The sequence below is a fragment of the Neofelis nebulosa genome, chromosome 4 (assembly GCF_028018385.1).
Source record: "Neofelis nebulosa isolate mNeoNeb1 chromosome 4, mNeoNeb1.pri, whole genome shotgun sequence".
In the NCBI taxonomy this organism is placed as follows: domain Eukaryota; kingdom Metazoa; phylum Chordata; class Mammalia; order Carnivora; family Felidae; genus Neofelis; species Neofelis nebulosa.
Genome location: NC_080785.1, coordinates 155,687,756 through 155,708,816, shown reverse-complemented (window position 1 = coordinate 155,708,816; position 21,061 = coordinate 155,687,756). Strand labels below are relative to the sequence as shown.

The following is a 21,061-nucleotide window of genomic DNA, read 5'->3' as shown; positions in this document are numbered from 1 at the left end:
ACAGGAAAGATGGTAATTTGTCATCTAATTTGACTGTTCAGGATTTTGGACTAAAGTTAGTTGAATGAGGAGTTATTTTAAGAGCAATGCAAAAACTTCCCAGCCAGTGAGTCCAATAAAATCTTTTCTTCTTTTAATAAAGTAAATTGGCAACCCACAGATCCTTTGGTGAGCGTGAACAGGAGTGGCCTTCTGGCGCCACAGCTGCTGCATAAGGAATCCAGCTTGCTTGCCGGCTTGTTTTTTCCTTCCCAAACTTGACTGTTTCCTTTCAGAATTCTGTAGACACAGCAAAGCCACTGTTGCGGAAAGCGATCCAGATCTCACAGCAGACTCCATACTGGCACTGCCGCCTGCTCTTCCAGCTTGCTGTGAGTACCATGGACCCAGCCAAGAAGCATGGGGGCCCAGCAGGGGCTGTGACCTTGGGGCAGGTGTGCCCCAAGTACAAATAACAAACTCCAGGACACACAGACCCTCCTCAAGCTGCTGCACTGCATGGGTGGGGACACAGGGACATTTCTTTTACCTGCTAACCAGCCTCCGTCCTTGGCAGTACCCCCACCCCCAAACAGCCGGCACCTAAGATGATGGTGGGAGTGTCCATCCCCCTAGGGGCTGACACAGGGCCTTGTCTTCATGTTCCCCTGTCTCCTGGTGCTTCATTTGGCCTGTGTTCATTTAAATATGGGGAGGGGCGCCTGGATGGCTCAGTCAGTTAAGCATCCGACTCTTGGTTTTGGCTCAGGTCATAATCTCACGGATTCATGAGTTCGAGCCCCCCATTAGGCTCTGTGCTGGTGGCGTGGAGCCTGCTTGGGATTCTGTCTCTCCCTCTCTCTGTGTCCTTACTCCACTCACACTGTCTGTCTTTCTCAAAAATAAATAAACTTGGGGCGCCTGGGTGGCTCGGTCGGTTAAGCATCCGACTTCAGCTCAGGTCATGATCTCACACTCCCTTGAGTTCGAGCCCCGCGTTGGGCTCTATGCTGACAGCTCAGAGCCTGGAGCCTGCTTCAGATTCTGTGTCTCCCTCTCTCTCTGTTCCTCCCCTGTTCATGCTCTGTCTCTCTCTGTCTCAAAAATAAATAAAAACATTAAAATAAATAAATAAATAAGTAAACTTTAAAAATTTTTAAATGAAAAAAATTTGTTTGGGGAGCATTTCTTGCCAGTAGCCCACTGTGTTTTGTAAGGACTGAGCTGAGATTGCCACTTACCTGTTGGGCAATGAATGCCTGAGTCAAGCCTGGGCTCCGTGTAGGTCCTCCCTTCATCTCCCCAGATATAGGTCGTCCCTGTATTCTGAGACAGTCAATTGGTTGGGGGGCTTTCTAGGCTGGGCCTTCCTGGCTGCAGTGGAGGGGCTTGCCGGCTGAGGATCAAGATGAAGGACAGTAGGCTCTACTGTGAGGGACACCTCTTTTGTTGTGGGCTCTGCCCATACCTCCCCCTCATTGGCTGGATTCCAGTCTCTCCTGTCTCAGAACCTCCCTGCCCACCAGGCTGCTCTCACCTACCCTTCATGACACAGCTCTGTCACCTGCCTGTACAGCCGGACTGTGAGTCACCTGAGTCATTGGGCACCACATGCATGTAGGAACCCAAGCTCTTGACCAAGGTCCTGCAAGTGTACCTTCCTTTGAACCTGTTAAAGCCTCTCTGTTTGAAACATCTATAGGCACTGAATGCCTGAGGGAGTCCCTCCTTGCTTGGGGCTCCTCTGGCCACCTCCCTAGTGACTGCCCCCAAAGGCAGTCTGCAAAGCACACAGACACACTCACAAAGTCTTAGGGGTCTATGCCCATAAGTATTAACTGCTGCTCTGTGAGCCGTGAAGCTTAAATGAGGTACACTGTAGGTGAAGTGGAGTTCTGTACCCAAAGCAATTAATGTGATGAGATAATTTGGTTGATTTAGCTCATAACTGACATTAAGACCATTTTGTTGGGGTGTGGGGAGGTTCAGTTTTAAGTCACCAACAGAGCACTAAGGTCAGGTAGTAGGTGCTATAAAGTAAGCGTCATTGCTCTCTCTCCTTTTTAGCAACTGCACACGCTTGAGAAGGACCTGGTGTCAGCCTGCGACCTCCTGGGCGTGGGGGCTGAGTATGCCCGAGTTGTGGGATCTGAGTATACACGGTAGGCACCCTCTATCCACACTCCTCTCCCCCTTGGAAACAGCTGGCTATCTTGTCCTGGACAACAACGAGAATTGGCATTCTGGCTCGAAAGAGGGATCACTTTGGTGCATAGTAAAAAAATGTGACGATTAAAGCAGCACCAGACATCTCTTGCCCCATCGATTTATGAAGTTGGAGGGGAGAAGCTACTGACAAGGGGAGAGCAGCCCGCATTCTCAGTGCTTGCAAGAACGTAGTGTCTCTTAAAATAAAAAGCGTTCGTATGATGTGCTGGGCTGGCCCCTTTCTGGCACAGATGCAAGAGCAGTGCTCCCAGAAGGTGATGTGCTTGGCAGTGCCTGTGGGCAGCCCCAGTGTCCCAGCTTTTAGATGTACAACAGGAGACAGAATGAGTGGATGTTCGTGTAAAAGAGGGGACGTAGGTTCATGTTACCCACAGAACTGCTTAGACCAAGGTCTGGAGACTGGTGCCTTGGGATCAGGGGTCAGAGGGCACTGGTGCTTCATTGTGTACCCTCCATGAAGGTGTCCAGTCTGTCTGCTGCTTTTCCTGTTGAAGAGAAGAGCCCTCTGCAGTAGACGGGCACAGACAACAGTGCTCTTATTCTGTTGTATGCATTGGGGTTCTGGAAAGTTAAGTTTCACAAGGCTGATCTTACCCCATGGAATTGTTGGGAAACAACTGTTCCCAACTCTGTTCTTTGAGCTCTAGACTTGAAAGTGCCTGAGAGGAGCCACTCAGTTCCCCCTAGGCTGTCTTGGCCTCTTGGCTACCCTGCCTTGAGATGGTGGCTGTCACATACTCTGGCCCCACACTCCTGGCCTTCCCTGCCCCCCTTGTGCTGTAGCTATCACTAGGTTCATGGTGACATGACATGCCCTACAGGGCATGGGGACAGCTGAACACTCTACATGTTCTCTCTAGAGTGTCTCCTTACAGGCTTCTGTGCCACTGTGGACAGGCGGCCTGGGTGGGCGACCTGGGTGTAGACCCTACAGTCTGCCTGCCGTGAAGTAACAACAAGAAATGGTGTGGTGGCCTGGAGCATCGGCATCTGTTGTGCTATGTGATTGTGACCTCCCCACCTCAATCTCCTCACCCAGAAAATGGGAAGAATGGCACCTACTTGATGGGGTGTCAGTTGGAACACACGGGGATTCTGCCAAGACTGTCAGGAAGGAGACTTTGATATTGAACAAACTGGGGGCCTGGGGGCCTGTACGATCACAGGGATTCCTGAAAGCAGCAGCCCCTGCCCCACACTAGCATGCTGAGGCACCTTGGAGCTGAGTTTGAGGCCAGGCTGGCCCGGCTCCTTCCCCTGTTATTTTGGCTGTTCTCAACTTTTTAACAGCTTGGAGTACCTGATTAGCTCAGTGAGAAGATCATGCAACTCTTGATCTTGGGGTTGTGAGTTTGAGCCCCACATTGGACAGAGAGATTACTTAAAAATAAAACCTTTAAAAATAATAAATATTTTTAAAATTTTTTTTATTTATCTTGAGAGAGAGAGACAGCATGAGTGGGGAGGGGCAGCGAGAGAGGGAGAGAGAGAATCCCAAGCAGGTTCCACGCTGCCAGCACAGAGCCCAACATGGGACTCGACCACATGAAGCCATGAGATCATGACCTGAGTCGAAACCAAGGGTCAGACACCTAACCAACTGAGCCACACAGGCGCCCCAAAAATAATAAATTTCTTAACATGCTCATTTTATAATTTTTATGTTTATGATAGTAGTACACACACATTTAGAAAGTTACAAAAAGGTTTCAGTGTTGGCTATAGAAATCTCCTGGCCTCATTGCCCCCTGAGGGTTGAGACAGGGTGGTGAGGCTGCTGATGTGCCTGGGGCTTCCTGAGTTTATCTTTTTAACCCTCAGGAGAATCTGCAGGGTTCAGAAGAGGAAGTAGAGGCGTGGATTTGAGTTCAGGCACCTGAGCCTGTGTGCTCGCCCCCTGCCCAGTGCCATCCACTGACACAGAAGCCCTGTGTACACTGTCAGCCAGGGTGAAATTATGGCAGACTTACCATTCCATACTCTGCTCCTCCACACTTTCTGAGCACCTGTTTATGCCTTCTGGGCTTTTGAGCCTCATGAACATCTAAACCAGGCAAAAATAGTAAAGATCAAATAGGGTAAAATAGAATAGTTGTAAATAAAACACATCTCACTGGGGCTGGAGACCACCAGGGACTGCTGTCATCCACTTAATTATCCCCAGAATTGGCACATTAGGTCCCCATGAACATTGGGGTGGCACAGTCCCAGGAGATGCCAGGGCCCCACAGACTGACTCACCCTTTCTTTTCCAGGGCATTGTTCCTGCTCAGCAAAGGGATGGTAAGTCAAGGCTGGGTGGAGTGGGGCTGGTTGGAGGACATGAAGCCAGGCCCTGCTCACTTGCCATGGTGCAGCCCCCCCTTGGGGGCCCAGACCCTCATGTACAGCGGGCTGCAGCAAGGCCGAGGCCCTGGTGCCCCTGCTGGGTTCAGAAGTGAAACTCATTCCAGGTTGTGGGATTTGTGCTAAGGAAGGGGCAACCTGGGTTTGTTTTGTGCCCTCTTTGTGGTGCTGGTGGTCCCCTGGAGGGGGGCAGCCCTGTGCACCAAGGGGTGCTCCCACCACCTGTGTCTCCCTCCCCAGCTGCTGCTGATGGAGCGCAAGTTGCAGGAAGTCCACCCGCTGCTGACCCTCTGTGGACAGATAGTTGAGAACTGGCAGGGGAACCCCATCCAGAAGGAGTCTCTGCGTGTCTTCTTCCTAGTGCTCCAGGTGACCCACTATTTGGATGCTGGGCAGGTACGTAGTGCCTCCCGTGTGAGGGCTGATGGGGATTGAGCAGGCTGTGAGTAGGCTTCCTGCCAAGATGTCACCTCTGTCGTTGCATCCTGTCACTAGCCACACAACATGGCTGTCATTGAGAGCTCAGCTTCTGCTCCACACCTTGTCATGGTCTGGCACAAGTGCTTTGTCCCTGTGAGCAGAGGGCACTCCGAGAATGGGAGTCTCCTGTTCCCAGCATAATGGCAAGAGTATTTGTGGCGCACACGTCCACTCAGTGCGTGGACAGTCGAAGGCATCTAAGGGCAGTTTGGGAATCCGTGAGAATAAACAGGATTCTGGCATAGTGCCTGGCACACAGCGGGTGCTCAAGCAGTGTCTGTCCACACCCCACCCCCTGCCCCAGCTGATGACGGCTTTATGCCGTTCAAGTAGGGACTGACAGGATCAGCTGTATCCAAGAGTAGACTAATTCTCGTGTGGTCGAGGAGCAGCTGCATTTGTGCATGGGTGAACATCTCAGCCTTTTGGGGGTGCTACTCCATCTTCCCCACCCTGTCCTAGTGACCAACCACAGGCAGGACCTCTCTGGTGTCCTGGGAGGCCGCAGGTGGAGCCTAGTGGCTGTGAAGGCCCCAGAAAGTGCCGAGTAGGTGTCTCATTGGTGAAGGGCTTCCTTTGTTCTCCCTCTTGCACCCAGCTGTGCCTGTTGAGCCAAGCACCACGCTCAACACATAGAAACACAGAGCAGACACTCATGGGGTATTGATGGCTGTGTAAATGGCCTGTGGGGGCCTTGGGACAGGGCTTCCCTGTGCAGAGAGGCCAGTCTGTACAAACCATGGCATCTGCAGGACTCCCAGGTAGCCACTTCCCACCCCCTGGGATAACCAGCTGCCCAAGCCCTGTCCTTCTCTCCTGGGGTTACTACAGGAAAGAAGAAACGTGATTTGAACAGGGTCTTTGGACAGACTTCTCGCAGGACTTGGTATTGGGCCCAGCACCGGGTGGTGGCCAAGCCTTAGTCCCATAGATGACCTACCTGGTCCCACCATGCTCCCTGAGAGCTGGCTGACCAATCTGGGGGTGGGCTTCCTGCAAGTAGTGAGCATAGCAGGGGCTCCTAGAAGGAGGGGGCTAAAAAGTTGCTGGACAGGCAAGACCTGGTTAGCCGCCACTGTGGGAGCCTTGTGTCCTGAGGGGCCTGGCACCTGGTGGGAGTGGGCAGGCACTCAGGCGTGTGGTGCCGCTCGCCTGCTCCAGGTGAAGAGTGTGAAGCCATGCCTGAAGCAGCTGCAGCAGTGCATCCAGACCATCTCCACGCTGCACGATGATGAGATCCTGCCCAGCAACCCTGCTGACCTCTTCCACTGGCTGCCCAAGGAGCACATGTGTGTGCTCGTCTACCTGGTGAGTCTCTAGAGGCCTGGGGCCAGGGTGGCTGGGGGGGGTGAGGAGAGGGTCACAGTGACCGCTGCTGTCTGGTCTTGTTGCCAGGTGACCGTGATGCACTCCATGCAGGCCGGCTACCTGGAGAAGGCACAGAAATACACAGACAAAGCTCTCATGCAACTGGAGAAACTCAAGAGTAAGTCTCAGTGGGGCTGTGTTCCATTGGCAGGTTGCATAGCCACAGCGCCCCCTGGTGGGTGGCACGAGTGCCACCTCTTATGCTGGCCTGAAGAATCCAGAATGACAGCAGTGCTGAGCAGTCACCATGAGTCCCTGCCCCATGGGTCTTGTTAACCCAGTAGGAAGATGGGGGCAGTCTGGGATAGGGGCAGAGCAGGCCAAGCCTGGGCTTGATCCTTATTCTGTGGCCAGGAGGGGTCTTGTACTATCTCTGTCCTATCCCCCCACTGCTTAAGATGAGTGTGAGGGTTAGTGGGTCCCCATCAGAGCCTGTTAGGAGTCGGCGGCTACTTTTGTTATCTGTGCTCACTGTTGTGACTGAGGATCACATCACACTTGGTGAGACTGGGATGGGAGCTTCAATCTCACTGACCAATAGCAGGCCCTCTAGAGGTCTTGGGTTCTGCCTGGATGCTCAACTGATCCATCTCGTGGGACCCAGGGTCCTGTGACTAGTAGAATCTGAGAGCTGCATGTGTCCATGGCTGGCTCAGCACCCCTATTAATCTGTTCATTTGCTTCCTGTGCCCTCATAAGTGCCACTGGGGGAGGAGCCTTCAAGACTGTAGAATCAAAACCCACAAAAATGGCAGTTCTTTCCCTCCAGATGAGTTGGGAAAGGGCTGTGGGTGCTGTCTGGTTCCAGTATGAGGGCAGCCTCTCAAGGAAGCCAATAGCTGGGTTCCCTCACTGCTGCCTGAGGCCTTTTTGCACACTTTCAATCTCCTGGGCTACAACATTTTTAGAACCATTGTGTCCAGAGTGCTCTTGAGCACTCCCCTAGCTCAGACTAGAGTGAGGGTGGAAGACCAGTCTCTTAGGGTTTCTTATTCTTAGAACACTCTGATCACTAAAACCTGGCTCTGAGCCTGTCTCCCCACCTGGAGAAGGAGATGAGCCCCCTTGCTCTTAGGGTGCAGTGGGCACCAAGTGAGGTGACAGCTGGTGCTGAGCTGGTGCCCAGCAGAGCAGATGGGCTCAGACCTGGGTTGCCACAGGGCCAGTGTGGTATGAGGCGGAGGGTGCGAAGTCCCCAGGAGGCTCTGTGTCAGTCTCCTGGGGTCTCTTCTCTAGCTGTACCTTGAGTGCTCACCCTCACTTCTCACCCCCAGTGCTTGACTGCAGCCCTATCCTGTCCTCCTTCCAAGTGATCCTGCTCGAGCACATCATCATGTGCAGGCTTGTCACGGGACACAAGGCTACTGCACTGCAGGAGGTAATGCCACCAGAGGCCACGCACACGGGTGGGAAAACTACTGGGAGTTTGCCACGTCTCAGAAGTCGTCACATGGGAGAATGTAAATTTGCCCAATGTGTGTCAACAGAATATCCAGGCTTGCTTCACTATAATTTGTTAGTTCATGACCCTGATGGACACAACTAATCAGAGAATATGATACAGAAGTCAAAGGTTCTGGGTACCCGGGTAGCTCAGCTGGTTGAGCCATCAGACTCTTGATCTCAGCTCAGGGATGTGAGTTCAAGCCGCACACTGGGCTCCACGCTGGGCATGAAGCCTACTTAGAGAGAGGGGCACCTGGGTTGTGGCTCAGTTAGTTAAGGGTCCGACTTCGGCTCAGGTCACAATCTTGCAGTTTGTGAGTTCGAGCCCTGTGTTGGGCTCTGTGCTGTCAGCACAGAGCCTGGAACTTGCTCCAGATTCTGTGTCTCCCTCTCTCTCTGCCCCTCCCCTACTCTCTCCCACTCTCTCTCAGAAATAAACAAGAAAAATTTTAAAAAAGAGAGAGAGAAATCACTAGTCCTTTCTCTAAAAGTAGGCATGCCCAGGGAACACGGGGTCTGAGAATTTGGGGTCCCCTGATGGTGATCCTAACACTCCTCCTGCCCTGATCCATAATCTCTGATGCTCATCTTCCTGAGAGGAAGCAGGTGCCCTGAGTAGGTAAGGGTGCTGTATGGCTGAGACACATGGCAGAAAGAGAGGAAGAGGTGGTGGTGATGGACAAGGGTCACCATTCTCGAGGAGGTTGGGCCTGCACTTGGCCCTCACAACAGACACCTTTGTTGGGACTTTGTGCCCAGATTAGAGAAGGTAGGATGTGGGCACACCTGTCGGCTTCGAGGGCCTCCCAAATGCTGCTGGGACACCAGGTCCTGTGTTACAGGCCATGTGACGTTGAGCATGCTCTTTCCCGACAGATCTCCCAGGTCTGCCAGCTGTGTCAGCAGTCCCCCCGGCTCTTCTCCAACCACGCCGCCCAGCTGCACACGCTGCTGGTGAGTGCACCAGGCTGCCTGCCCCCAGCCCCATTCCAGTTGGTGATCCCGTGACTGCCACCCCACACAGCATCCAGAATATTTCCGGTGGGCTTCTTTCTGACCAGCATCTTGAGTCTGAGTTGACCTAGGTCCTGGGAGGAGGGAATAATTGAGCGTGCCATCTTTCTGCCTCTTTGCTGGAATAAAGCTCAGATGTAGCTGGCTCAGTCGTCACTTACCAGGCTCCTGTGGGTTTAGTTGTGCAGCCCTGGGGAAACTGGCTTCAGGGCCTCAATGCCTTCTTCTTCCAGGGCCTGTACTGTGTCTCTGTCAACTGCATGGACAATGCAGAAGCCCAGTTCACCACAGCCCTGCGGGTAAGGTGCCGGCCCTCACTCCATGGGGCGGGCGGTGCTTCTCAGTGAGGAGTCGGGTGTGGTCGGTGATGAGGACAGCCTCTGCATGAAACCGTGCCCAGTGGGCCACTCTACAACATGCAGCTTGATGTGGGTCATGACAGTGACGGGCCGGGGCTTTCCGTGGCAGGATCTGTGCTACTCAGATGCATCAGGGCTGGCACTGGCAGCACAGTATGACAGGAGATAACTGTGGGCAAGGAGGCTTCTGGCTAGCCTTGGGTGGGGCTTCCCCAACTAACCTGGAGGACGGCCACCAGGGAGAGCCCAGAGCCCACTGGTACTGTGGCCTGTGCAGCCTCTTTCACTCCTGATTCCCAGCCTTCCTGATATCCTGCCAGGTTGGTGTTGGCTCCTGTCACAGCTGAAAATGCAGAGTCACTTGGCAGGGTTCAGGGGATCCCTGGAGCCACCCCAACAGCAGTCCCGGGACACAAAGCTGGGTCTGCCCTCACCCTACAGCAGCCTGGTTGCACTGGGGGCAGAGGATACCTCGTGCTGCAGGTCACAAGGGAGCTCCGCTGGGGCGATGTTCTCGCCTCTGACAGGTCCCACTGCGCCCTGGGAAAAAGCTGGTGCCACGTCCTCCTTCAGAGACAGCCCCCCGCCAACTCCCAGGTCCGGGAGTTGATAGCACAGTGCCAGGCCCCAGTCTGCCTGCCTTATTCCAGGACCAGATAAGCACATCCCCACCTTGGCCTCTATGTCCTCACAGGAAAAGGAGGCTAGCAACACCTTCCTCCCAGGGGACCGAGGAAGCCCCAAGCAGAGATGTTGGGACGTGGGGGTGGCTGTGTGACTCGGGTAAAGTTGCTGGGGGTGCTGCGTGCGCCCTGTCAGATGGGGAGCTCTGCTCTGTCCCTTGTGTCAGTCTATTTGCTCCTGGGGTTGGGCTCGGCGGCATTGCTGCTCCTCTGAGATGCTCTGTGTGGCTGTGGATGCCGCCACCCCCACTGCTTGTCTTAGCAATGTTTAGGAGCCTCTGGCTGCATGCCAGAGTGTGAGAGTAGATGTGGTGTCCGCTCTCAAGGCCTTCTGGGCCTTTCCATCTATGCCCACTCCTCTGGGCCCTGGTCAGCTTGTGCTGCGGTACCAAGACACCGCCACACAGCGCCCTGTGTTGCCTGCAGTTATCCCACGGCCCCATGAAGTTCTCTCCACCTCTCCCTCCCCATCTTACTTCCCACAAGTGGCTGCTGCTGCTTTGATAGTTTGTGCCTCAGGGAGTCCGCGTGGCTCTCCTACAGGCCACGTGGGAAGTGGTGCAGCCAGGATACACGCTCAAACCCCCTGGCCCCAGACACGTGCTCTTCCTGTGGTCCTACAACAAACAAACCAGAGCGTCTTTGCTCATATCAGAAGACCTTCTGGGCCTCCTTGGCACATGCTGGGGTCCTGTGGGTGGGATCTGCATTTCCTAGGCATCCTCAGCCTCTTGCACAGCTGTGCTTTCTCAGCCCCGCTGGGAACCAGGATCTGGGTAACACTCGGGTCGCTCAGATTGATCCCTCTTTTGACCATTTCTATTTCCCAAGAAGAGCTGGGATCACCGGTCATCTACTACCAGCCATCGGCAGCATCTCTGGTCTCTGACAGTCTCAGCTACCTTCCTGGCATGTCCTCCCCAGGACCAGCAAGTGCTTCTGCTGTGTCAGCCCACACTGGAGTCCCAGGGGTCACTGGCTGTAGTGTGGAAGGAGGGGTTGTCCAGGTCTCAGACCTGAGAAACAAGCAGAAAATGGACTAAAGTGCAGTGTGTTCTCAGGGCAGGATCAGGGGTGGCTGGTTTTCCTTTGTTTCCTGAATTTCTTATAATGTGGATGACAGTTTGATAGTGAAAAGAACTAATAGCTATATGCTCCTGGGGTTTAGGAGGCAGGCAAGGGGGGGTATGCCTGAAATGAGAGGAATAAAGTGATGATTCTAGATTAGTTGCTGTGGAGCACTTGGATGGCTCCTGTGCCACTGAGTGGCCCTCGTGTGATGTGGCTTTGCCCAGCCTGACCCTCTAATGCCTATGTGTCCTGTCCTAGCTCACCAACCACCAGGAGCTGTGGGCCTTCATCGTGACCAATCTGGCGAGTGTGTATATACGGGAAGGAAATAGACACCAAGAGGTAGTAGGTGACATGCTTCATGTTTGGTATCTTTTCAGCTCTTATCCGGGGGTGGTGGGGTTGGGGTTGTCCTGGGCACCAGCAGATCTCAGCAACCCCAGTGTTTCCACTCTTCAGCAAGCATCACACTTGTGTCCCCCACAGAGTTGCAAGTGTGGCTGGGGCAGGCCAGATCTAGGACAGGAACGTTTCCTAGGTAAATAACACTTCTCCGTGTTAAAAATGAGCCAAAGTTGAGGTCCCCGAGTGGCTCAGTTGGTTGAGCGTCTGACTTCGGCTCAGGTCATGATCTCACAGTTGGTGGGTTTGAGCCCCGCGTCAGGCTCTGTGCTGCTAGCTCAGAGCCTGGAGCCTGCTTTGGATTCTGTGTCTCCCTCTCTGCCCCTCCCCTACACATACTCTGTCTCTCAAAAATGAATAAATGTTAAAAAAAATTTTTTTTAATGAGCCAAACTTCATTGAGCCCCACAGAAGAAATCCAGTTTATTCTACCCTGAGCTGTCTGTTCTAGAATGTCAGTGAGGCCTCATGGCTTACTTCCGAGGAGCAGTAGCTCAGGCAGGCAGTCCTCTGCACTGTGCTCCTAGGTTATCCTAATGACCCAGCCTCCTAAGGGGTAGGGGATCCCAGGGCTTGTCCTCACAGGAGAGGTGCCCTCACCAGGTTCCCCCTGCAACCCTTAGCCCTGGGATTCCCCCCTCAGCCCTAGGGTCACTGCCTCCCCTCCTAGCTCTGGCATCCTGCCTCCAGAGTATCTCAGATTTAGTTACTTTTCCACCTTCATGGTTTTCATTTTTATCTCTTGTCTATAAAAAGTTTAGCTGACCTCCCAGCTTCTGGGTTAGTTTGGATGCTTTGGGCTGCAGGGAGCAGAGAAAGCCCAGACTTCTCACTCTAGCAGTTAGGAAGCAATGGGCGGGGTCGTCATAGGGCCAGGAGTGGCCTCCATGGGTCACACTTGGTGACCCATGGAGGATCTTTGCCCTCTCAGTGTCTGCCTCTTGGAGGTGCTATGGGGACACTGGGAGCAGCTTCAGCCCACTTTGACCCTTGTCCTCTCAGCAGCCAGAGAGGACCTAAGAAGTCAGTCACATGGCTGCCTATCAGAGCCTCCCAGGATCCCTGCATCTCCACATAAAGCCTACCCCCAACCCACAAGACCCATGTGGGCTGATATTACCACCTCGCTCCTCCACGCAGGGCCCCTCTGACCATACAGAGGCTGAGACTAAGCAGCTGCCCTGACTCCTCCCGCCCCCCCCCATCCCCTTCATCTGACACAGGGCAGGTTGAGGGTGTGAGGACCCCAGCCCTTCACACTGGAGGCCGTGATTCCTGTCGGGTAGGGGGGTGAGGAAGTAGACAGCTCTGTGCAGTCTCCTACAGTGCCCTCATCTGTCCTTGTAGGTCCTGACCCCTCCCCTCACTCAGGCATGGGATTTGGGGTGAAGTTTGGGTTGGGAAGATGCAAGTGGCCCTAGTCAATTTAGTGGATGTTTGAGGCTGAATTTTCTCATGTTTATGCAAAATGATTCTAACTGACGTTTCCACCACAGCTGTACAGTTTGTTGGAGAGGATCAATCCAGACCATAGCTTCCCTGTCAGGTAGGAAGGCCCAGTGCTGAGTGCCCATTGACCTATTGTCTTATATTTTCTCCGCTCTTGAAGTGGTGCCAGTGTGGGGGGGACCCAACTGCCCTGTGTATCTGTACCTCTCTCCCCACCCTCTTCCCACTCCCCTTCGTAAACCTGCTGCACTCACAAAAATCCCACCGAAGTGTCACCTGCTCTCTCCCATCAGCTCACACTGCCTCCGAGCAGCAGCTTTCTATGTGCGAGGGCTCTTCTCCTTCTTCCAGGGACGCTACAATGAGGCCAAGTGAGTACTGGGAGAGGACCGGTTGCCCCACGCCCTTCTGTGTTGCTCCCTGACAGTATGTGCCCAAGGCCCTCTGTCCCTAAGAAAGGTGGGCTCTGCTCAGGGCCTTGGGGCTGCTGCTGCCTTTTCCTACCGATGAGGCATCCCCATGGGGCTTTAGCATCTGTTTTTGCCTAGGCGATTTCTTCGAGAAACTCTGAAGATGTCCAACGCGGAGGACCTGAACCGGCTCACAGCCTGCTCCCTGGTGCTTCTGGGCCACATCTTCTATGTGTTGGGGAACCACAGAGTGAGTGTCTGGGGCTGGGCCAAGAGGCTGGGGGCCGGCACGGTGCTTACGGACTACCACCCAGCAGCACTTTGCATCCTGTGCTCCTCCATGATTTTATCTCAGTAACCCGCCCACTCCCCACTGCTCCATGAGGCTCTGTGAAGGAAGGGGCACCTTGGCACCATGGGAAGCAGGGCTGGGGGAGCTTTGGATCCCTGAAAGGTGGGTCTGTGAGACAGATGTGCCCAGTGCCATATGCAGGCAGTGGTTAAGCAGAGGCAATGGTTAGTCAGAGCCCTGTGGGCTGTCCAGAGCTGGCAGGGCTGAGGGCACGTTTCCCTTCTGTATGGTAATACCTGGGGATGGACAGGTATGTCTTCTCAGCCAGATACCTTAGGCTCCATTTTGCCTAGGGCACCCCATGTTTTCATTCTTACCTAGAATGGCCTCCTGGGGACTGGTCCCCAGTGGGATCAGCCAACTCTAAGTGTCTGAGTCAGATGGAGTATCTGGGGTGTACATTGTCACTTCCTCTTACCTGTAGACCTCATGAGGCGATTAGTTTTTTTAAGATAGTATTTGTTCATGTCATCTAATGTGACCTGTTCATGATAGAAAGTCTGAGAAGCAAAGAAGGAAGTGATTGCATGTCTTCTGTGTTCTAGCTGTTTCCAGCTGCCTCTGCCTACGCATATGTTTTGTTTTTTAGGCTGTTTCATAATTTGATATTTTGTCTTTTTCTGTACCATTGGGTGAGTTTTCTTCGCGGCCACAAGAATTTTGAAGCAACATCTGCTTCGTAGTTTAGTTGGCCTCACTTTAGCTAACACAGGGTATGTGTCTTGGCCCATAGGGGTTCCTCTGATCAAACCCCAGAGCTCCCTAAGAATGAGCATTTTTAACAACCTTGGCCCATCCCACTCCCCACAATCATATGACAAGCACTTGCTGTGGCCCCGCAGCTCAGGTCCTGGTGGCCATGGCCTGAACACTGGGGACGTCACCACCTCCAAAGGAAGAGGACAAGCTTTGGGTTCTCCCTTCAGAGTGCAACTCTGCTCCATCTTGAATACCCTGTCCGCCTATTCCTCAGCCTCTGAGCACACAGAACAGTGGCTTGGTGTGTGTTTAGGGGCCACGTGGGGAACAAGTTCAACATGAGGCACTGCTGAGTGTGGGCTGCCCACCTCATGTCTCAGTGTGGTGATTACCCCGGTGTGTGATTACCCCGTTTTCCAGATGGGGAGATTAAGGTCACACAGTCCCAAACTGCAGACCCAGGCTTAGAACCAGACCTCACTGGCTCTCATTTGTCTAGAAGTCTCCAGAAGCCACCTTGAATGGGGCAGGGTAAGCAAAGCAGCTTTTCAGCTGCAGCTCTGGTTCATGTTTGGGGCAATCCTGGGGCATCTTATAGAACTTTTTTAGGAGCCTCCACTGCTCCCTGTGTGTCTGGGCCTATGTGGAGTGACATGGGACCCCCAAGGACCCTTAGACCCAAGCCTGGCTTCAAGTGGCTTCAGGTCTGAAGGAGACACACCCAGACACAGCCAACTCTACCTGGGCCTGCCAGCCTAGCGTGTCCACAGGCATCATGAGTTCGTGAGCAGCTTCACACAGAGTACCTGTCAGAATCATACATTTTCATACCAGATTCTGTGGGGCCACAAGCTGACATGGGGGAGCTTGCCCAGGAGAACCAACGGGTACTCTCCTTCTGGCAGCTTCCAAACAGAGGCCCAACCCCAGGCCTAAAGGAATACAGTAGTTTTTTTGTCTTCTGTTGTGCATTCTGAGGTCTTAGAAGGACTTCATTCAGTTTCGAAAAGCTTTGAGACCCACCTGAACTTCATCTTTGAGGTACCAGCCATGGGACAGTGTGAAGTCATTGGGCTTTTGTGTCTGTAAGGAGGCGTGTCTCACCCGATCATGTCTGTGCTGAAGCTAGGCTTCAGGAGTTGCTTTTGATGATTTGTAGGTCTCTTGGCTATATGACACCTGTCTGTCAGCAGCTGTTAGGTAGGGAGTTCTCCCATGTCACCTTGAATCCAGCATTCAGGCCAGCAGAGCTTGTGGTCCCTAGGCTGAGGGGGGTCAGAGCAGTGGTACCAGTCATCATGGGGTCAGGTATGGGTATTTATGGCCCCCTGTCCACTCTCAGCACATGCTGGGCATTGAGGGGGGCGGGGGTGGCGTTGTACAGCCGCTCAGTCAGAGTTGGAGAGTTGACATACCCTGGTGTCCCACAGCCCCACGTGTCAGGTAGCCTCCCACAAGAGTGGACTTGTACGTAGCAGAGAAACCTCCCTTCCTCCTTTATCCTTTCGGTCCTCATCACTCCCACCAGAGCAGATTGCTTCCTCCTCCCATGCCCTGGGACCTCTGAATGTGCATTTCTAGTCGGCTCCTGATCTGGGTCCAGAGCTGACTGCTGCCAGTGCCTTTTGTTCTGGTGAGAAAGACAAAAGCATGTAGATTTGTCCATAGCCAACAGTGCCCCAGTGAGGAAGTAGGTGCAGAGTTGAAGAGTGAGGGCAGTTTATTTCTTCCTGAGGTGTTGAAGAGTACTTCATTCTCGGTTAGTTGAGTGTCCAACTCTTGATTGTGGCTCAGGTCGTGATCCCAGGGTTGTGGGATTGAGCCCTGCCTTGGACTATGCGCTGAGCATGGCACCTGCTTGAGATTGCCCCTCTGCCCTTCTTCCCTTTCTCTCTCTCTCTGAAAAAAAAAAAAAAGAAGAAGAGGAAGAAGAGTACTTCAGAGGTCACTTAAAATGGGCCCTGAAGTAGGAGTAGGAGCTTGCTTGCCAGTCAGCAGAAAGAGGGCACAGCCTGGGCTGGGGGTGGTGGGTGGGTCCTAGGCTGTCCTTGCTGCCGGCCCCAGCCCCCACTCCCTTCCCTGGTTGCTCTTGATCAACAGGAGAGTAACAACATGGTGGTGCCTGCCATGCAGCTGGCTAGCAAGATCCCAGACATGTCCGTGCAGCTGTGGTCATCAGCCCTGCTGAGAGGTGAGTACAACAGCCACCCCTTCCCAGAGATCAGGGCCACTGGGGAGAGCCCAAGCCTAGAAGATACCGGGTAAGCCCTGTTTAGCTTCTGCTTAGACTGGGTCTCTGCAGGGCACAGCCCCAATTCCAGCATATACTCAGGCTCCACAGGAGATCCTGTTTGGGGGCAGCAGGCACTGGGCTCAACACAGGATCGGTTCAGTCTCTCCATAAAGCCGTTTCTTGGAGTCTGGGTGAAGAATTGGGCTGTAAGCCCTACCCCTCATTCTTGGTTTCCTTCCCCCTGAATGGCTGTGTCAGTCGTCCATCAGACAGTACTGGCCAGGGTGCTCTGGGTGCCCAGTGGGCTCTCAGCAGCCATCAGCGTTGTTACTGCTGCTCCCCTGTTTACAGATTGTGCTATTAAGGTCCAGAGACTCACCCAGGGCCCCCTGGAAGAGACAGAGGACGAGCTGCTCCTGTCTGCAGTGGGCTCTGTGGGCCTATTCAGTCCTCCTGCCTCAGAAGTGGGTGTTGGGTTCCCTGCTCTAGTGAGTTCCTGTGTGCCTAAGGGTTGGCCACGCCCTCCCCGGGAGGGCCAATATCCACAGGGAGCCCTAAGAGCTTACACTGCCCAACCAGCCCTTGTGTCTGTCCGTGTGGGCCACACTGCTCACTCACCTCCAAGAACATGACTCAGGAACTCAGAAGGGCATGTGTGAAGACTGTTGGCAGGTGGGCTTGCGGATCCTGAGACAAGGCTCAGGGCAGGTGACGTGCCAGGTACATAGGAACCTACTGGTTCGACCTTAGGGCTCTACCCACACCCAAAGGGAGGACATGGGGGTGGTGACAGGGCAAGATGAATCTACCCTGTGTGTGTGTCCCACCCTTAGACCTGAACAAGGCCTGTGGGAATGCCATAGACGCCCATGAAGCAGCCCAGATGCATCAGAACTTCTCGCAGCAGCTGCTCCAGGACCACATTGAGGCCTGCAGTCTCCCTGAACACAACCTCATCACGGTATAGGCACTGGGTTTGGGGAGGCAAGATGGGGGTGCTGGTTGGCTCCTCGGGTCCTACTTACCCGGCCTGAAGCACCCAGGGGGCTTGTTCCCTGAGGAGGGACGTACACGCTTGGCTGCCATCTCCTTGCACGTCTCCCAATAATCCCTAACTCAGCCTCGCCTCAGGAGGGCCCTCAGATCGGGAAGACAGCACCAGTCACCCGAGTGGGTGATGTAGGGTGCTTCCCAGGGGCTCCGCTGACTCACGTGTGGAGGACAGAGGGCCCTGGCTGGGCGACCAGCCCAAAGAGGGCAGCAGTCCAGGGCAGACACACAGCCCATTACACCCCTGCTCCTCGCCCGTGTGTTCTCTCCTCTCTGCAGTGGACGGATGGCCCACCTCCCGTGCAGTTCCAAGCTCAGAATGGACCCAATACGAGCCTGGCCAGCCTCCTGTGAGGCTCCTGAAGGGAGCCACCCAGCTTCTCGGGGACTCTGTGGGGTCCAGTGTGTCCCCTACTTCCATCCAGATGGCACTTGAGCTTTCCTTGGAGGTGTGCTGGAGTGTGTGTCCCCAGGCTTCCTTCCTGACTGTCTCCAGAGCTTCCAAGTCCCTATGGAGTGTGCGGTGCTGATTCCGCCCTCCCAGGAAGGGCTGGCCAGCCATTCCCACCGTGTAACAAGACCCCCAGTGCTGAGGCTTGCAGGTGGGATATTGGAGCCAACTTTCCAGAGCCATGTTTTAAAGTGGACTTGAATTGCCAGTTCTGCTTCCACGTCTGAGTCACGCCTTTAAGGGAACGTGTCTGGGCAGGGGACTGGGGTGCCAGTTGCCAGGGTGGGTGGTACCACTGGTGCATTGCCACATGACTTCCATCGCCTGGGCCTCCGTGCCTGGCTGGAGTGTTTCCTCTGCTCACAGCAACTTCCAGAGCCCAGAGGCAAAACGCCAGTTTCTGCCCCAAAATTGGAGGGAAGAAGTAATGGCATGTGTCAGGGACAAAAATGCACATCCCACCATGACACTTGTCCCAGCTTGCCTTTCTGTCCAGTGTCCTCCCCGCCCCCATCTGACAGCCAGGGCCTCTGATCGGGAACCCTGGAGGACCCAGGAGCTCGGCTTCCAAACATCTGTACCTTGACTGGATTCAGTGTCCAGCCATGGAGGTGCACATTCTTGTAGACACGGGTGTGCATGTGTGTGTGTGTGTGTGCGTGTGTGGTGATTCACATAGCTGGAGCTGGGGGCTGAGACTCTTAATGTGTGCATCAGCTACCTTCCCCCGTCAGCATCCATGCTGCTGGGCAGGAAGCAGAGGAGAAGGGAGGGGACCCTCCTTAGCCCACCTCAGGGTGCCCGAAGGAAGAAGGGCCTTGTTTCCTGGCAGCTCTGTGGTGTCCGCAGACGCCTGGAGCTCAGCTGGCGAGCAGACAGCGGTTCCCCTGGTCCCTCGCCCTGCTCTCAGGAGGGAGGATGAGGTGACCTGCCTGCCTTGGGTCTTGGGACAGCATTGAAACCTCTTCCTGAGCCGGACCCCAGGAGGCTCTGCCAGGCTCAGACAACCGTGCTCAGTTCTGTGCTCCTCTTGGATAGTCGAGGAGGTACCCCAGCGGTGATGGTGGCATTGGGGGCAGTCGAGGTAGCCACCTCCTCCAGCTTCCGGTGCCTGGAAGCGGTGCCTCGGAGCGCCTCCCCAGAGGAATGGTGAGTGGTCTTGCTAGTCAGGGTGGCTTGTTAGTTTGCATCTTGTTACCCTTGCACTGTGAGGGCTGCTTCTCGAAGCCTCAGTGTCTGACAGAAGGAACACTGGGATCACTCAGGTCAGCTGCTCAGGCCCTGAGGCCTGGGTGTGCCTTAGCCACAAGCAGGGCTGTCAGCAGACCTCCCTGCGCTGGGCCACTGCCCTTACCAGGCCAGCATCAGGCCCTTGCTGCCCATGTGGGAAGCCAGTGACAGGCGTGTAAAGTGAACTGCTGATTGGAGGCATGGGCTGGCCGGGACTTGTCCTATAAGGACCCACCATCTCTGTGGCATCCTGGATCACTCAGGAGAGCCTAGCACTGTCCCATGCTGCTCAGGGCCCCCTTTTTGGCTGACCCTCCCGGGCCCATGAGGCCTACAAAAGAGGGTATGACATGTGGCCACAAGTTGTCCTGTCCTGTCTTCTTCCCTCCTCAAGGGTACCCTCTAGGCCCTCCCCTCCACCCAAGGGACAGAGCCCCCTCTTACCATGAGCTGCCCCTGTTGGCCTGGACCCCGCACTGTATGACCTCTCCAGACCCTCATTACTTCTTCAATCACACTGTACATGTTTGTCTTTTCATATTTATTTAAGCCTTTCTTTGCTTCTAGGGCATTTTTTTATGTAGAGCAGTTGAAATAAGAACCTCAAAACTTAACATCTGTTCTGATGTTAAAGTATGTTTAATGACCACCCTGTTATCTATGTTCATATAAAGTTAAGGAGAAGTTTTTATGTTTACAGCTAAGAATTCAGTACTCCATGTTTAATATTCCACTCTAGCTTTATGGAAGCCAGACTGCGTGTACATGCATTTATGCGCGTGCAAGCTTTGAACTTTCCCTTTGCTGTAGCATCTTTTGGTTACATAAAGCTGTCATAGTACTTTTCTTGTGAGTCCGAATTGAGTGCCTCTCAGTTTTTCACTCAATCATAAGAGTTTAAGACAGGCAGCAAGTGATCACCCAGGGAGACCTTACACACTCATAGCTAAGTATTCAGAAAAAATACAGAAAAAATAGGTAAGTGAAAAGTCCAAGCCTTTCCGTGCACAGCGGTGCAAGGGAGGGAGCAGCAGAAAGATTCCTGTTGGCAGGTAAATTACTGAAAGCTGGCCAGACTCTTGTGTGCCCCTTCCACTCCCTCCTGTGGTCCTCAGGGTCTGGGGGCTGGTCCAGGAGATGCTGGGTTCCGGGTACACACGCTGCTGCCTCCCCACTGCTGGGTCTTTGCAGTCACCCGTGGGTGAAGCGAGGGTCCTCTCCTGGGGTAAGAACTCCACCCCACTTACTGGGAACACTGGCAAGGAAATCAGATAAGGGCTGCCTGGTGCAGTGGGTCGCATTTGTTGATTGCATTGTCTCTGTTCTGTTAAGGGTTTTTAAGAAGTATGTTTGGCATAATGTCTTTTAATGGGTTTGTAATATCTTCTGGTTTTAGCAGCCTGTAACTTCAGCTGGTGCTTTTAATCAGGAAAAAAGTTTTTGTAAATACAAAACATTGTTTAAAAGACGTAACCATAGAACATAGCTTCCCGTTTTTGGATTTCTTTTCCTATATATTCAAAGTAAAATAATTTGCAGGAGCCATCACTTGCTTTGTCTTTGTCGTGTTATCTGTCCCTTGTGTGCACTACTCCAGAGATGGGCTCTCACCCTCTGGCCGGGCTAGCAGGGCCACTAGACGAGTGGGCATCGGGGAGTTCTGCTAACCAACAGGTGTGAGGATGCGAAGCCCCATCCCCTGGACTGGAGGACCTAGCGGAAACCTGAGTCTTCTCTTCTACCGATGATGTTCCTCCAGAACAGCCCCACCTGGAGGAGAGGGGACCCCATAGACATCCAACATTTGGTC

The 21,061-nt window shown here is 53.8% G+C and overlaps 1 protein-coding gene across 3 annotated transcripts in view; it reads left to right on the top strand.

The window, feature by feature from the left end:
• MAU2 (MAU2 sister chromatid cohesion factor) overlaps window positions 1-20,799 on the top strand; it is a 30,610-nt gene extending 9,811 nt beyond the window's left edge. Inside the window, exons 4-19 of one of the 3 annotated variants that reach the window (XM_058727322.1) lie at window positions 276-371; window positions 2,047-2,141; window positions 4,464-4,491; window positions 4,795-4,923; window positions 6,196-6,342; window positions 6,430-6,520; window positions 7,677-7,780; window positions 8,725-8,802; window positions 9,096-9,161; window positions 11,234-11,320; window positions 12,874-12,923; window positions 13,120-13,197; window positions 13,375-13,486; window positions 16,388-16,478; window positions 17,354-17,481; window positions 17,850-20,799. In XM_058727322.1, coding sequence (XP_058583305.1) covers window positions 276-371; window positions 2,047-2,141; window positions 4,464-4,491; window positions 4,795-4,923; window positions 6,196-6,342; window positions 6,430-6,520; window positions 7,677-7,780; window positions 8,725-8,802; window positions 9,096-9,161; window positions 11,234-11,320; window positions 12,874-12,923; window positions 13,120-13,197; window positions 13,375-13,486; window positions 16,388-16,478; window positions 17,354-17,481; window positions 17,850-17,924 — 1,455 coding nt within the window. In that variant the 3' untranslated portion in view covers window positions 17,925-20,799. Of the gene's footprint in view, window positions 1-275; window positions 372-2,046; window positions 2,142-4,463; window positions 4,492-4,794; window positions 4,951-6,195; window positions 6,343-6,429; window positions 6,521-7,676; window positions 7,781-8,724; window positions 8,803-9,095; window positions 9,162-11,233; window positions 11,321-12,873; window positions 12,924-13,119; window positions 13,198-13,374; window positions 13,487-16,387; window positions 16,479-17,353; window positions 17,482-17,849 lie in introns of all 3 variants that reach the window. The other 2 variants (XM_058727321.1, XM_058727320.1) reach the window with 2 other exon arrangements.
• Window positions 20,800-21,061: the final 262 nt, after the last annotated feature.